Raw genomic sequence first — 17,281 nt, 5'->3', positions numbered from 1 at the left:
ATCCGAGAATCACTTCTGTGAATCAAGTGGGTTGTGAGTCATCTATTTCTTGTTTGGAAGGCTATGAGGAAGATATAGATCCTAATATCGCCTATGGGATGGATGTGCTTGAAGAAAGTCCACAATACTACATGGAGGACTATTGGGGACAAGTCAAACCTGCATATCAAGTAGCTGCTCTTGCGGCAAGAGGCCAAAATATCAATTACACCGCTAAGAGACCACCTCTTCAATGCTATGAGTGTGGAGGTCCACATCGTGTAGCCAAGTGTCCTATTAGGCTACAAAAGAATGCCACACTAATGCAAACCAATCAAGCGAGCACGTCTACAATGCCGATACTCATGTGTAATCGATGTGACATAGATCATTTGATTGCCCAATGTCCAAATAATCCAAATGCACCGAAGATCACGCCATTAAACTTGATTGAAGTTACCGAGGAGCCATCACCAAGTACACCCGTGGTACCAGTAAACGTACTCACACGATCGATTCTCCAAAAATAAAATTTTATTCTTGAGGAAAGAGACACGGCATCAATTGCCCAATCTCAGAAAAAGAAGAAAACACGAAGAAAGAGATCGCAAAAAGCAGCAAAGTTAGACCCTAGTTCAAAGACCAACATAGGGACTGGTGATGACCCCGTATATATGAACGACGCAGAAGAAGATTCTGATTCAGGTGAAACCATGGAGACCAAAATGACCACTAACATAGAAACCAACAAGGAAGATCTTCATGAGCCACAATGGCCAGGATCCAAAAAGAAGATAGGAACTTACCCAAACCCTACAGAGGAGATTGAGCGAGTCAAGCAATTAAGGAGTTTGGTAGAAGATACTCAAAGGGATCTAGAACTAGCACCTAGGAAGATCCAGATTACAGACACCGTGTTCCCTACGCAACAACAACCTCACCAAGTCCATAGACCCTTGGACATACCTAGTGTCATCCAAGAATAAAGTGACTTAAAGTCATGGGAAAGTGGGCGTACTCACTTCTTGATGGAAAGAATGTTTACAGAGGGACTACCTGATCCTATCGAAGAAATGGAGATCCCATATTCCCCACGTCAAGGGACTCAAGGCCAAAAGGTGCCGTTAAACATTGCCAAATTGATGGATTTCATGTCTTCAGAAGTTAGAACCACCATCATGTCCAAACTATATAAAGACCCCGAGCTAGTCTCAACTCTTCGAGCCTTCCTCAATGGAGAACTGAAGTTTGGGCTACCACAATTTGCACAAATAGATGGAGCTGGGGAGATGCCAACAGAGGAGGAACACTTAGATCCACAACCCAACCTAGATGAGAACCTTGTTATAGAAATACATGTTAACAAGTTGGGACAATACTTTGAGGGTGATGAATCCAATGCGACTATACCAATCACTACTAAGGGATTAACTGTGAAGGGAATCCTTGATGGTGGCGTTGGGGTTAGCATTGTGACTAAAAATTGCTGAGAAACTATGGGAAGACCTCACCTTGCGACCACAACCATAGTAGTGAAGATGGCCAATGGGTCTATTGTTAAACCTATTGGGATGCTAGAAGATCTCAAGATCAAGGTCTTTGGACATAAAATAAGGATTACCTTTATTGTTATGGATTTCTCCAAACACACTATGGCATAGGAGATGATCTTAGGACGTCCTTTCATGAGGGAAGCAAAAATGGTGCATGACTGGTCTAAAAACCATGTCTACTTGCAGTTCCAAGATTCTGTCATTCGAGTGGATCTTGTGATGGATCGAGCACATCCTCTAGGAAACAGGTTTATAATTGATCATAGATCTGACACCACAGTTCACTCGGCCCCATTGCAGTATTGTTACATGTGTAAAGCGGACACTGATGTTGGGGAAGATTCTCCTTATATGGATGTACTACCTGGGATGACTGAGTCGGACAATGTGGATTGGGTCCACCTAGCAGCAACCATAGACACTTGGGGAAATAGGGGGACGACCTGGGTAACACCTGAGGGGGATGAAATACCACCACTTGTACCCTTAAATATGCTACAAGCAATGCATATAGCTTCTGACAAGACTCATCCTGATATAACGAAGAAAAATTACAAGTGGGTCCCTAAAGCTTCTTTAGCGACCATAGCTAGTGCTAAAAAACAAAATCCTTGTAAGAAACGTACCACTCGCTCCAAGAAAAGTAAGAAAGTGTTGCGATGGATTCCTAAACGACTATTGGCAGCCCAAGGCTACTATCAAGGAAATGATCAAATCTGGGTGCCAAAACGTAGATTGTGTTCTTACCTGTCACCTAACCCATGCGAGCCCAATCATGTAGCTCCAAAACGAATCAACGATCGCGGAAAGAAAAAAATCACAGAATGCTACACACCCGCTCCACAGCTAGTTTGGGTACCGAAGAAAGAACGATTTGTTCCACCTAGCTCAGGAAGGGGGGAGTCCCATGAAGCTTCTAGCTCCTCATATAATGCATCCATAGAGGTAAAAGCTTCTCCACATCATCGACCTACAATAGTGGACATCCATAAAGCTACAAAGGAATCCACACCTCCCAGTGTTCAAGAATCACCTGATGAACCACTTCAAGTTCGATCCTGGGAGAATATCTTACCACCCTTGCAACTCGATGAGGCACCTAAGGTAATAGAAAACTACTGGCAAAAATCCTCACCTATTACCAACTGGAACAATTGGTTTCAAAGGGTGACGAGCACATTTCAAATGATATGATCTACCCAAGGAACGGGGGAGTGTTTGCTGACAGTCATCATTCACTTGCTTCCCTCTCAACCTTTCTCCCTGACCTCTCAATCTCCCAATCTTAGGGAATGTACATATAAAGCCTTATACTCACAAAAAACAAAAATAATAAAGAGCAAGAGAAATTAGCAAACGAGTATGTACAATAAAAGTCAAAACATTGACTCAGACCTACACATTCACATCCGGTACATTGAAACAGAAACCTATGTCATAAAATACCTTTGATCCCCATCACTCAAGTGATGGAGGGTAGGTAGGATTAATACAATAGGAGTGTTTCTGTTTTAGAGTTGAGTGATTAGTAAAGTTCTTTTTTCCCACTGATGTGCCTCCTAGAGGTATTCCTTGTGTTTCCTTGTGTGTACAGGAACGTGTTGTTGTTGTTAGGATTTTGACCTTCATGAAATCTTTATCTCATCCACTTTTCATATCAAGTGCAACCATCAATACAAACAGGTGTTTCTTGTCCATTAGAATTGCCCCTTATCTTTTTTGCATCTATGATTGTCTGCTTTGATTGTGATTGGTAGCATAATATCCAGCACATTTGCTTAGTATCAAACATTTAATTCAATGTAATTTTTTGTCATAATCACTTGTCTAGGTTTAAAAATCAAGCAGTCCGACTAAGCTAAATTGACCAAGTTAGGTGTTAGATATCTTCTCTTAATACCATGGGGAATGCCTTCATAATAATCAATGGTTACTTAGGTTCTTAATCTGATTTAGGCAGCATTGTGTGAAATGTACTAGGGTTTTCTAGTGGGCTTGACCCTATTGACCTTTAGCTTAAGTATTATAAAGGGAGTTTACTAGTGTGATGAGCCTGAGAGGTGTATCAATGTTATATGACCCCCCAAAGTTACAAAATTAAAATGTTGAAAACGAACAAACAAAAACAACTCAAAGTGCTACAATGTAAAATCTTAAGCTGGAAGAGAAATCTCAGCTTGATTGGGTACTTCACTCACATGTATCGCCTATGGTACTAGAGCCCTAGAGGTTCCCAGTATGGGCGCTTTTCCTTGAAAAGCAAAAAACCCAAGGCATACAAAATAAGCACACACATCAAAATTGAATCACTGTGAAAAGACTTTGGGGGGTCAAAGGAAAGGTAATCAGTCAGGTGATGATTTCATAAGAAATTCCTTTTATCGTAGCTTAACTACAGGTCTTCTAGGTATAGCCTCTAGTCAGCCCTCGAACATGAAATACTTGGCTCTCACGATTAAACAACTTAATTGACCAAAGAAAATTAAGAAGCTTACCCATGGTATTAATAGTCGATCTCTAGTGCCTTTCAATCGTTAAATTAGCGACCCCAGACTTGTTTAATTTTTTACCTTTACATTTGTTTATGCATTTGATTATATTGCAATTTAATGTTTATTGCTGACAAATTGTTTAAAATTCTGTTACTAATCAATTTGTCTGCCTAAAACTGCATATGCTTTTTAATCGCTTATGAGAAAGCAATTACTGTGCCAATGTTGTTTGATTTTGCAGTGACTGAACAAGGCTAAGGAAAATTCATCTCAAATGCTCTTCCACCTCGACGAACGAGCTTCAACTCAATAGCTTCCGAGGACGGAATCTACATCAGAAAGGGGGGCATGTTAACCCTCACGGCTGACGGACACCCTATCACCTACGACGGACGTTGTAACCTACGGCGGACGTTGTATTATTTACTTGTAGAGTCATGTACCGGGCTTGTCGGTCCAATAGGAAAAGGGTAAGAGTGATCGCCGATGAGAAGCGCACTCTAACTGGAACATTCAAGGGATTAGTTGGCTAAGCATGGGCGCCCAAGTGTGAATGGGACGAGCTCATATAAAAGTCAATTGAACCTAAAATTCACTCATTCTCTCATTTGTGCAATTGAAGAGTGCTCTTGCTCCATCTCCTTCTTCTTCTTCTTCATCTCTTTGTGTGTGTGTGAGAGAGAGAGAGAGAGTGAGAGAGGGAGAGAGAGGGAGTGTGTGGGCGATCAAGCATTACGAAGGCACGACGGCGGTGAAGCGGTCGAGCGTGGCGAAGTGGCAGCTCCTTCTTCTTCGCGGCGAGGAATCCTCCACGAAGCAAGCGTAGAGCGGTGAGTGACACACCATCACCTTCTTTGAGCTTACTAGTTTAAGCTTGTTGTGTGCTTGGAGCCATTTGTGGCTCGCACACGGTGTATCGGCAAGTTCCTTGCATTGACACATGCGACATACGCGCACAGGTATATTTTGGGGTGTTGCGTTACTTGGGTTAATGCTCTAATCTCTCTACCAAGTTTTCTATTGAAGGCGTTCCTCCACTAGCCCTTTAGGCTCCTCTGGTAGTCTTGGCTTTTGGTATGCACTTACAGAGTGAGCTTTGGATAGGAGTGTGTATCTTTTAGAGGTAATTCTCATCCTCTGTCCCCTTTAGCATGCCAAGGCACTTTTTACTCTCTTTAAGAGAGTTTTTCCTTGGCTTTTCCATTTTCAATTTGCCATGTAACTAGTTGTAATCTCTTTTCAAAGGTCTCCTTTGGACATGCTTTGTACACAATTTTGTACTTGCCTCTAGCCTCCACACCATTTGGGCATTCGGAGTGGCATTTCCAAGTAATAAAAATGAGACTCTTTTTAGAGAGAGAGAGAGAGAGAGAGAGAGAGAGGACTGATAATAGAGAACGAAAGGGAAAGAGGACTTTGATATGGATAGCGCGGGGCTCTTGGAGCCGAGAGAGAGAGAGAGAGAGAGTCCCCACCCTATTGCCTTGGCTTGCATGAAGATATGCCAAAAACAAGGATGGGTCATAAAAACAACTATCTGCCTCTCTACCATGTCCCCCTCCAAAGACTAGAGTGTGTCGAAAGTTGTTAAATGGTCATTTTTCTATGTGTCCTACAATTTCATGTAGGAGTTGTGTCGCACAGAGTGTGAGTGGGGGTATTGGGTTTGAGGGGCGTATTCACCTTGAATCAAGTTGCACCGGAGGCAGAGATTGAACCTGCAATTTTCACTGAGAACAATCAGATGAGCTGACACGTTTTCATTGGCGAAGTGCCTATGAGAATCAAGGTGCTAATAGATTCAACAAAAAAATAGCATAGTCCCTTGCTTTTTTGTCGTGCTAGTAGAACGGCAACAGGGTTTCAACATTTTAGGAGAAGAACAGGGATTCTCTATTTGTGGCAAACCCCTTCACCCCACTCCCCCCACTCATCTGAGGTGTGACTAACCTCTAAGAGGCATTTTGCACACTAGTTGCCATGATGTGCTCTCACGGCATGCAAAGTGGAGGAGGGTAGGCCTAGGATAAAGGGGCCAATAAGGAACCACCCCCCCAAAGGAAGATGGCTCCACCCCCAAAAGAAAGACAAAAAAAAGGAATATGCTTGGAATCTTGCTTAGGTGTCCACATCTGATTTGCTAAAAAGTGTACTACTATTGGGGCTTGAGTGTCTCTGTTTTCTAAAAAGCCCTCAGAATTACGCTTTTTCAAATAGAGTGCTGAGGCAAAATCAAAAAAATATCAATCTTGATATCATCTAATGCGTCTTTTCATGAGAAATTGAATGCACTCTTCAAATTTCAAATCTGGCCGGATATGAAAAATCCCCCCCAAAAATACTTTTTTTTTTTTTTACATGCCCTTATATTGGCCCCTTTACCCTAAAAGAGTTTATCTCGGAAGTTTGCCAAAATTGGCAGAGTTGGCACAAGGAGACGGGTATAGAGGTGACGAGAGCTGGCAAGGGTAAACTCTCACGTCCCTATATTTGCACACCGCCATTTGCAATTATACACAAGTTGCCGAAGCCCAAGTCAATCCATCACGAGAGAGAATGGCGATGGAGGTTCATGCTCTGTTGGTGCCCTTCCCTCTAGAAGGCCACATCAATGGCCTTCTTCGCCTGGCTCATGCCTTGGCAGCCCACCAGGGCCTCTTCATCACCTTCGCCTACCCTGCTCGATTGTACTCACTCGCTCACAGCCGCAACAAAATTCCCCTCGCTGATTCGTCTTCTCGCTGCAACAACTTGCGCATCAAGGTCATTCCCGATGGCCTTCCCACTGAGGCCGAAGTTGTGCCCTCTGTCAATGAGCTCATGGCTGCTGTCTTTGTTTTCCAATCTGGCATTGAAACCCTTCTCGATCGGCAGCACTCGAGTCAACAGCAGCTTGATCATGACGTTGTGGGCATGCAGCCACCGCCTATTGCTTGCATCATCTCTGACACCTTCGTTCCCTGGACTCAGGACCTTGCGAATAAAGCCAAGCTTCCCAGAGTGGAGTTCTGGACGTCCACTGCGGCGGTGTATGCCATGGGGACTTTTCTGCCAGAGCTTATTTCAAAGGGCCACCTTCCGGTGAAACGTGCGTAAGCTCTCTCTCTCTCTCTCTCTCTCTCTCTCTCTCTCTCACACACACACACACACATGCAACTCACGTCCTTGTTTTGCCACTCTTAACCAGACGGGAAGGAGCATAAACCCTGGATTGTGGATGCTCCTCTACTTGATTTCATCCCCGGCCTTCCGCCCTTCCCGGTGACCGACCTACCGCATGAATTCATCAGCTCGCCAGATCCAGAGTCTCCTATGTTCCAGTTCATGCTAAGCGCGTTCTCCAGATTCAAGGAAGCGCAAAGAATCTTGGTTCATTCAGTGTATGAGTTAGAAAGTAACGTTTTCGATGCACTAACAGCATTGGATTACCCCATACGCGCCGTCGGCCCACTCTTCAATGACCTGCATGAGAAGACTGATCTGCAAGAAGAGCTTCCAGCAGCTGTCCCCAAGCACGAATGCTTGCAATGGCTTGACAAGCAAAAGCCGGCCTCTGTGGTATATGTAGCTTTGGGCACTCTTTCCACCATCAAATTGAAGGAGTTGGAAGCCCTAGCACTTGGTCTTGAGGACACCGGACACCCTTTTCTTTGGGTTCTCCGGATCGATGCTCTTTCTGAGGGCTCTCTTTCCGACAGTGCGTCGGCCGACCTGATCAAGCAATCGGTCGAGCAAGGGTTAGGCTGTGTAGTCCCATGGGCTCCGCAAACTGAAGTGCTCAAGCATGCTTCGATTGGTGCCTTCTTTTCCCATTGCGGGTGGAACTCCACCATCGAGAGCTTGTGGGAGGGGGTGCCGATGGTGGCGTGCCCTCGAGGGGCGGAGCAGCGGTCGAATGCAAGGTGGATAGTGGAGAATTGGAAGGTGGGAGTGGAGGTGGTGAGGGACGAGGAGGATGGAAGCTTCACGAAAGAGGGCGTGCGGACCGCACTCGACAGTGTCATGGGTGTGAAGGGGGAGAGCGTGAAAGAGAGAGCTCTCGTACTGCAGGAAGTCATTCGCACAACCATGCAGCCAGGTGGAACATCTCATAGCAATTTGGTTGACTTTGCGGAGTACTTGCGCAAGCTACCGGGTTCGGTTGCCGACTCTGTATAGCGATTTCGTTCAAGGTTGTCATGCAGGTAGACCAGGCACATTTGTGGTATTGAATTTCTGATTGTTAAATTTGTGTATATAGGCTATGAGGCTGTTTCACAATCCAATTTGTAATTCATTATTTGATGGAGCAAATGAGTTATGGTATTTAATTGGTGTTCTTGAGAGGTCTAACAAGAATTCCACACACAAAATCTTGAACTTTTCAAGAGAAAAACTAAGCTAGTGAGTCTCTTATTTATAGAGTCATGGCCTATTAGCTTAAAGACCTCCAATAAAGTAAGTGTGTTTAATTATGTCTTCATGTATGAATGTATCTAAACTATCTGTCCTTAATTCACTTAGTCTATTCAAGAATTACTTGGGATAATAATTAGTGTCTTACTATAGTGTAATGTATGATGTGTTTTAGGATTCACTGGTCACGAGGATGCTCGCATTTAAGGAGAGAAGTTTCACTTATAGTATGTACCAACGATTTTCAAAAAAGAAAAGCAGAATGGAATCAATCTTGATTCTCCTTCTGTAATATCTGAGTCACGTGGATGGAGGGAGGGAGAAGAAGAAGAAGAAGGAGAGAGAGAGAGAGAGAGAGAGAGAGAGAGAGAGAGAGAGAGTGCACACAAGGTGCTTGAGGAACTTCTATCCAGGGCATCATTGCTTGGAGTTGACGCAAGAAGACGGCCGATGTGGAAGGGTGGGCGTTGTGAGCTCAATCTTGTTTTTTCAATACAATGAGTTGCAATGAAGCAGGTGAGGACCTCTCATTTGGTTAGATGGGAGCGCATTAGGGCGTTGCCTCTCTCTCGGCATGTTCGAAATCTCTGTCCTCCACGAGGGAAGTATATGATTACTACCTTCAGATTCAAGGAAGGGAATTGTATGGAATTTGTGGGATAAATGTATAAAATTGAAGGTGAGCGGGCTATGTCCCTACAAGTATAAAGAAATGCAAATATTAACTTGGACTAATAACATGGTCATTGAGTAAGCATCTTATCTGAGTGTGCAAGGCAGAAAAAATTGCCATTTGTTAGGAAAACCCAATGAGTAGTTAAACATTTTTTCATGCAATGAGAAATTATTTAAATTACATGCGATATATAGTGCACGTCATATGAGAGTGTCATACAGAAGTTGAAAGACCCTGGGAACGATCCTCCACCCAACCACCCTTTTTATAGCCCCTTGGCTTGCAGGATCTCGGCTTCTCCACTGGGCAGTCGGCGGCCCTTGGCCAGGTCCTTGACCTCCAGGGTGGCCCTTGGCTTGACATTACTCCCCCCTTGGAGAAGTGTTTTTGTCCTTGAAAACAAAAGTGGGTTACTTCTTTTTAAGAACACGAATGTTTTCTCAAGCGGCACCTTCTTCAGGTCAAGTCAATCGTTCCTATGTACAAGAACGTGTTGACCTACATGACGATGCATACGAAAATCATGATAGTCTCAAATTCACGCAGGTTTATGCGGTTGGGTAGGAGGTTCAATGAAATTAATCAGAATCTTTTGGTCAATGACATTGTTATCCCCATGTAAGTGTTTACGTAAACGGCTTACATGAAATATCAAATAAATACAAGAGTGCACAGAATCCATGAAGTTGTGAGCCAGATTCCTAACTCGCGTGAGTGTCTTGAAAAGATCATAGTTACTAAGGGATAGAATACGGAGTTTCCTCACATCAGACTTCTGAACATTTTGGAACGCACAAAACTACCTACTCACCCTTAATGAAGGTTACATGCCAACATGCTTTGTCAGCACACCTACTAAGTCCTTCACGTATGAAACTGTTGAATCGGTATCCAACCCCACCACAACATGTGTTCAAAGTTGAAAACCTAAGCAAATTCTAGAATAGGGAGAGAATCGCCCATTCAGAATGCTTTGTGCTAACGTATGCTCTTAGCAGATCCTTTAGCACTAGAAAAATACTTGTAAGCTGTCCATCCAATGCGGGATGAATAGCAACAGTAGGAGTGAGGTACTTTTCCCCAACCACTTATTACAGACAATCTTCCACAATTGACAATAAACTATGACTCAACCAGTGAGTATCTAGCCATATGCTCGATATGGAGTGGAGGCAACTAACTAGGTTGAAAGCGGGTTGGAGTGGAGTAAGCTCATAGAGTTTAGACCATCCAACCATAGACACCCATCCTGAGCCGTTACCTTGTACGGTAGGGTGTAAACTCATAAATCTCCTTGAAAGTTGCACTTGAAGTGCAAAAAATTGCGGAAACAAAAAAGTCCATGAATTGGCATGCCGCTCCGAACAAATTTGTGTTAAACACTAGGGCCCATAACACCTAGTGTGCATGCATTTAACACAAAAAAATCCGAACCGCAATTCCATGAAGAGACTTTCTATGGCACGTACGTCAAAGCCATGCAACAAGAGTTGGATCATAACAGAATGTGAAAACTTAAGTCACACCTAGGTACCAACCATGAGACATTCTCAGTAACTTAGCATACTTAGCTATATGTAGAAACGACCCTCTGTTAAGGTGGTTTCACCGCACTTGTAATCATAACAAGTCTGTACTTAGTACCCGACAATTTTTGGCCACTGAAATTGTTCCTGATACAGTGTGCTCCAAATGGTCTAATACACGGATGCGACCATCACGTAGGGACTTCTTCGCGACACATCATTAGGAATTAGGCAGCAATACCAGTCCCAGAGACTCATATTCGTCACAGGTGGATTATGTCTCAAGTAAGGATGGCAGAGAAAACGACATCCATCAAGCACAAATTGTACTTGTGTGTGGAGGGAACTATGAACACTCCGCGACGCGAGTGAGAGGGATCCTCATTATCATTGCTTCACACTGGCTAAACCGAACTCCTTGAGTTCCTAGACCATATTGTGTCCCATGTGACAACATGTGCCAAACAGGACCGTACCATGTAGGTCTGTAATTGTTGCAACAAGATTCAAACCCATTACGGTATCTTGATGAATAGGGAAGGGAGAAAATAACAATATTTTCTCAAAATGCTATAATCGTTCATGACCTTGTCACTTGGCTAAAGAGCAAGCTGGATGAAAGCCTTCTATCTCAAACATCCCGATTACATAACGTAAACAAACTTAATTAGAAAGGAAAATAAATCCAAAAAACATGTACTTACGAGGAGGTGGAAATTACCTGATACTTACCCAGAAGTCAAGTACAACCCTCAACGTACCATATCAAAATTTCTTCAACTTTCTAATCACTAACATTAGATATTAGTGAAGATAAAGAAAGTGAACTTGTGACCCTGGGTGTTGCCTTGGCAATCCAAACCCCTGTGTATATCTTGCCAAACCAACCCCCGTGGTGATAGTTTGGAAAGAACGTTTTGACTATCCCTTGGTAGATAGTTTGCTTGAAAAACAAAGTGTGAAAGTGTCCAAAAATGACCATCAACACATATTGTGTAATTTAGTAATCACATATGTGGTCATACCACAAAATTGTGCTCATATATTCACGCCCAATGCTATAGAGAAAATGGGAGATCCACGTTGGGCGGGACTCCAAGCTCGTATAGACAGCCATGTTGTTTGAAATGCTTGATGCATCTAAATGCCGTGTTATAGATCAGTCTATGTCAATGTAAGTTCATAAAAAACTTATCTCAATCTGTGCACTAAAACATGTAGTGCTTACAAAATACCCAAAAATATATGTAATGGCAAGAATCTTGTTGGGCCATTAACATCGATGTGGAGTCCACTGGGTAGATCTATTCAAGCTAGAGAGTTCAATCACCCAAGGAATGCCAACAGTTGGGTCTTACCCTAGATCTGACAATGGCTCTAAGCCAGCCTGTGTGGCTCATAGGCCTTATGTCAACTAGTGTTCAATCGACGAACCAATGAAGACTAATTTGAATGGCGTCTTTGGCAAGTTCTAGTTGAAGCCGTGCTTCATATAAGTACGTTAGTTTTGCTAGCCAACAGATGCTGGTACCGACGTACCAAGAGCATGGCAAACGAGAATTGAGCATATCAAGCAATTTCAAATGAAATTGGCTAGTGTTGTGTGGCAAGCATCTTTGCCGGCTTTTGGAAGCACTGTAAAGAAGTTGGCCATGCCGAACTCTATGCACCCTTCAGGAAGTCAAGCCACAGGGTGTGTCGATCTCCTTGAGATTCCATGGGCATCAAAATTGAACTGCTAATGATCCATGCAGCAGATCAGGGCTACAAGTACTTAAGCCATGGTTGAGTCAAGTTGGCAAGTTAAGCATTGGTGTCATGCCAACAAAAGTGTAATGCTTAAAACAACTATCACAAGCTGTGCTTGTGCTTGTGCTTGGAGGGCCTAAATTGCACTCACATCTTTTGCATGTAAAGATTATCTTGCGATTCTCATACGTTACTTTATGCAGAGATACAACAACTAATTGTAGATCAAGTTATGCAAATAACAATGGAGTAGGAGCATTGTAATGCTTCGACAAAGCTTACCTGAAATTGTTTGTCGAAGCATGTAAAAGCTATTTGCAAATCCGGATTGACTGAAAACATCCCGCCTATCCACCGTGCTATGTCAAGCACGATAATTTTCCAAGACATGCCGTGGATTCCTGATCGTACTGATGATGGAGAACAATCGTGCTTGTTATGATTATGTTAACCACAGAAGCACCTTGTGCTTGGTACAAGCCTTGCTTGTGGATGCACTTACACGTCTAGTACATGCGCGAGTTACACGGCATGGCTCAAAAATTTTGGCAAACAAAAAACCAAATCTATGCATTCCTTACCTTTGAAGGTCAGAGACGAAGTTTAGTCACGCTATCCAAAAGCAACATCAGTCTTGTCGTCACACTTCCTTGGATGCAAGAGCTGAAATTCTCTGTCCCGTGCCTTGTCTGGTATTGCTGCAAATTCGGAATCTCCGTGCCTTGGAAGGCCACCGTCGCTACGGAGATTCCCGCAAACTTCTTCTTGAATTTTCACTTACTCAATAAGTGTTGTGAATTTTTGAGATTTACAAAAATTTTGCATGTCAAAAACCCTTGTTGCTCCGTCGTTTCCTCACCCCAATACGGTGGCTTGCCGTGGTGCCGAGAACAGAGAGCAAAGAGATCAAAGAAAGGGGGGGGGGGGGGGGGGGGGGGGAGGGGGTGTTAGCCCGTGGGCACCCTCCCTTGGCTTAATTGAAAGGCCCTAAGGTTGGGCGCTTGAATCTGAAACGAAGCTCCTTTGGAGCTATGGCGTCGACGTAGCGGCAACGCACAAGAGAAAAAGAGAGAGAGCACCCGATGTGAGGCTCTCCGGCTTGCACGCGTGTGACATAAACTGCCTAGCAACTCGAAGCAACCTCGCCAAGCCCTCCTACACCTAATTTCAAGCAGGTCGACCCGCCTCCTTCCCCCTTTCCTAGGGTTGCTACACGCAGTCTTTTGTCCTTGGTTGTTCGTGCAAGGGAAGCTACACACGATCGTGCTATTGTGGTCGACCCAGCCATGCAAATCTCACATGAGAGAGAGAGAGAGTTTGAGCGAGAAAATCCATGCAAATCTCCTTTGCCTCCCCTCCATGGTTTCTCTCCCTTGGCTTTGATACCAATGAAAGACCCTAGGAACTGTAGTGAACGATCCTCCACCCAACCACCCTTTTTATAGCTCCTTGGCTTGCAGGATCCCTTCTCCACTAGGCAGCTGGCCCTTGGCCAGAGGTCCTTGACCTCCAGGGTGGCCCTTGGCCTGACAGAAGTACGATGGAGAATTAGTGTTGTGTTTTTCCGACACTTGTAAGGAATGGAAGGTGTGCCTTGCCCCGTAGTCTCACTATCTGAACAAAAACACATAAACATGGGAGATTTGGAAGCAAATGACGAATCTTTACGTTTTGCTTAGATAATATTTTATTGGACAGTTTGTAGACACGTCGATTGTCGATTAATAGCTCTTGCAACACTTTGAAGTGAACCACCTAGATTTTCTTTAGTAGGTAATTACACATCAATATGAAGTACCTTATTTTTCCTCTTAAAATTCTTCACTTTAGAGCGTTGCCAGATAGGTAACACATCAATATGAAGTACCTTATCTATCCTCTTACAAGGGCGAATTCATCCTCATTGAGCTCAATTTTAAGCTTAACTGCAATGCCTTTCTCTTTATACAAAAGTCCACATGAAGCATCCTTTGGCATGCATTCTTTTAATGAACCATGGATGCAATATTTCTATCAAGACAAAGAACTAACCGTATGATTAATGTCTTTACTTAAACTGGCAAAAATCTCTCCTTTGAGAAGCCACAAAGGAAAAAAAGTAAAAGACTAGTTAAACATTTTGAACTAAGACTTTTTTTTTTTTAAATATAAAAAATTAGATAGTGCACTGTTTATGTGAGTGTCGTATAAAAGTATGGTGGAGAGTTGGTATTGTGTCTCTCTAAAAATTATAATAGAAGTTGTACCCTATCTCATAGTCTATTTCCTACTACAGGGTCATTGAATTCAAGTACAAGGTACTGAATTTCTCTTTAGTAATTTTGTGTTAACATTCCAGTATAATTATTGTGTTATCATTATGTATTTCACTTAGTAAGTTCCAAAGTGTAAATTTAAAAAAAAGATATAAAATAGGTATTTTGGTAAAAGTTACGGAATAGCTATTTTGTTAATAGTCCAATATAATACATAGAATACCTATTTCGTTAAAAGTTCAACATAAATTATGTCATTGTCCAAAGTTTCCTTGCCATAGCCATGTTACCCATCCTACAATCAACACGCTTCAAGAAACAACATTTTGAGAAGAAATCTCTGTTACCATATACATGTGGTAGTGATGTGTGTGAACACACTAGGACCGTCGAGGCATTTTTTTCCTCTTTAAGAGGTTTTTTCCCCGGAGCATTGTATATACGCCCATCACTCTAGGACTATCAATCTTTCCATTGCACACTAAGTAACACACTCTCTATTGTGTGCCTTGAGCTTCCTTCGTCTTCTCCAAGCTGTGTGTGTTTCTCTGTAACTCTAATTCCAACAATTGGAATCAGAGCAGATTACGTCCTCCCGGGCTTAGTCGCCAGCTGCTCCAGCACACGCCTGCTCACTTTCTCCGATTTCAGTGAGCTTTGACAAGCGTTCGTCGCAAGTCGAAAAATATTTTGGGAAAGCTCGTAGAGCTTGGTCTGCTTAGAATTTTGATTTGGACTCATTTCGGCCTCCGTTTCCACTATAGGAAGTATTGCACTGGCTATTTCGTCATTTAATGCAGAATTTCTGTGAGTGCCGTTTTTTGCATAACAGATGCCTTACGGTCTTCTACAGTTTGTGCTATATAGCACAGGTTGTTCCCCCTCCGTTTCTCCTATTTTCGGGCAGATTTCACATCAGGTGCAGCATTTACCATGGCTGACAACAACAACACATATGTGTTCAATATGTTTGCTGCTGAGGACAGGTTGGATGGGAACAACTACCCTATGTGGGCTTATATGATGCAACATGTTCTTGTGTCAAAGGGTGTCTGGAACATTGTGCAGGGCATTGATGTACGTCCTGGTTCTAAGAATGTAGGCGATGTTGATGATGTTGCAGGTCTTGCTGCAAGGATTGCAGCTGTTAGAGTTGTTTTGCCTACGGCAGAACAAGCTCATTGGGATGTTAAGGATGCGCAGGCTCATGCATTGATTGCATTGTCTGTGAAGCGCACCATTGTTTCTCACATCCGTTTAGCAAAATCTGCAAAACAGATTTAGGATATTCTAGATGCAAGCCGCAATGAGGCTAAAATTGCTTTTCTGCATAAAGAGCTGGAGTCGAAGATTATGCATGAGGAAGATGATATGGACACTTTCCTTGCTAGTGTCAAGGATATCAATGAGCAACTTATTTCTGCAGGTGAAGTAATTTCCGACAGTTCCCTTGTGCAGACTGTTCTTGATGCCTTACCAAATTCTTACCAGACTTTTGCTAGTACTTGGAGACTTATGACCCAAGGAAATCCAAAAATTGTCAAGTTTGATGCATTATGCACATTGCTGTTGCAAGAGTCACTTTCCAGAAAAAACAAGACTAGACAGCGTGCAGTTGAGCAGGCTTTTATTGCTTCTCAAAGAAAGGGTGGTAACAGCAATGCAGCCACTTCTTATAATTCTGCTGCGAGTGGCAAAAATTTTGTTCCTAATGCTTCTACTGGCAGCAATTCGTCTGGAAATTCTGGTGATAAGGGCAAAAAGAAGATGCGTTGCCATTATTGTAAAGCCAATGATCACTTGATCAAGTCGTGTCCTAAGTTGAAGGCCAAGGAGGCTAAGAAGAAAGAGGGTGGTTCCACTGCAAATGCTGGTTCCACTACAAATGGCCATTGTTGAGTCTTCTGTGAAAGGTGTTGGGGTATAAAGCCCAATGTGGTCACCCAAGTAAGTGGGCGGGCCGCCAGGTATGTACACATATTCTTTTGTAAAAATCTAATAAGAACTCACTATGCTCTACACATTACAGTAGAGCGAGTTCACCATATCATCGTGCTCTTCCTCTCGCACTCTCTCTCGCGTCGCACTTCCGCTCGTACTCCTTCAACTGGTATCAGAGCTCAGATCGAGGCTCAGGGCAGCACTGCAGGAGGCTAGAGTCACCAACTCAGATTGGAGTGAAATTCGACAAGCGAAGACACGGCCCCAAATCTCCTGGGCAAGCCCGAAGGACTTGATGTTGTCAGAATTTCATTCTGAGGTCATCTCGGCCACCGTTCGGCTTCGACAAAGGTCTGCACATGCCATTTTCGACTACGTGGTCTCGACAGGTGCAGATCTGACTCGTGGAAAATTTGGGGTTTTCGGCCTACGACTGCAACTGCTGAGGATATCGACACTCCCAGAGTGTTGATTTGTGGTTGTCTACACATCGAAGGACGGCTCACAGTTCTTGGAGGCGTGTCACATATGACACAGGCGTATCTACACACAGACTGTAGGCGACATCCACTAGTTCATCAGGTAGCTTGTGCTTGCTGCTTGATATTCCAGATTTCATCCTGACATTGCAGGTACTTCCACATGGGATGTATTGTAAGAGATGATGTATGCCTGTTGAGGGTTTGTTGGCTGTGAGTCACGCAGCAAACAACCG

General features: G+C 43.3%; 1 protein-coding gene across 1 annotated transcript; it reads left to right on the top strand.

Moving 5' to 3' along the window:
* The first annotated feature begins 6,548 nt into the window (after positions 1-6,548).
* LOC147431079 (7-deoxyloganetin glucosyltransferase-like) lies at positions 6,549-8,315 on the top strand. Its single transcript, XM_086494528.1, has 2 exons — positions 6,549-7,112; positions 7,212-8,315. Exons 1-2 carry the CDS (start codon positions 6,581-6,583, stop codon positions 8,180-8,182), a joined length of 1,503 nt encoding a protein of 500 aa, XP_086350654.1. The 5' UTR covers positions 6,549-6,580; the 3' UTR covers positions 8,183-8,315.
* The last annotated feature ends 8,966 nt before the right edge of the window (positions 8,316-17,281 follow it).

Source organism: Adiantum capillus-veneris, chromosome 21 (genome assembly GCF_014529385.1).
Source record: "Adiantum capillus-veneris isolate H3 chromosome 21, ASM1452938v2, whole genome shotgun sequence".
Lineage (NCBI taxonomy): Eukaryota > Viridiplantae > Streptophyta > Polypodiopsida > Polypodiales > Pteridaceae > Adiantum > Adiantum capillus-veneris.
Note: the sequence above shows the minus strand (reverse complement) of the source record. Positions and strands in the feature narration are given on the sequence as shown.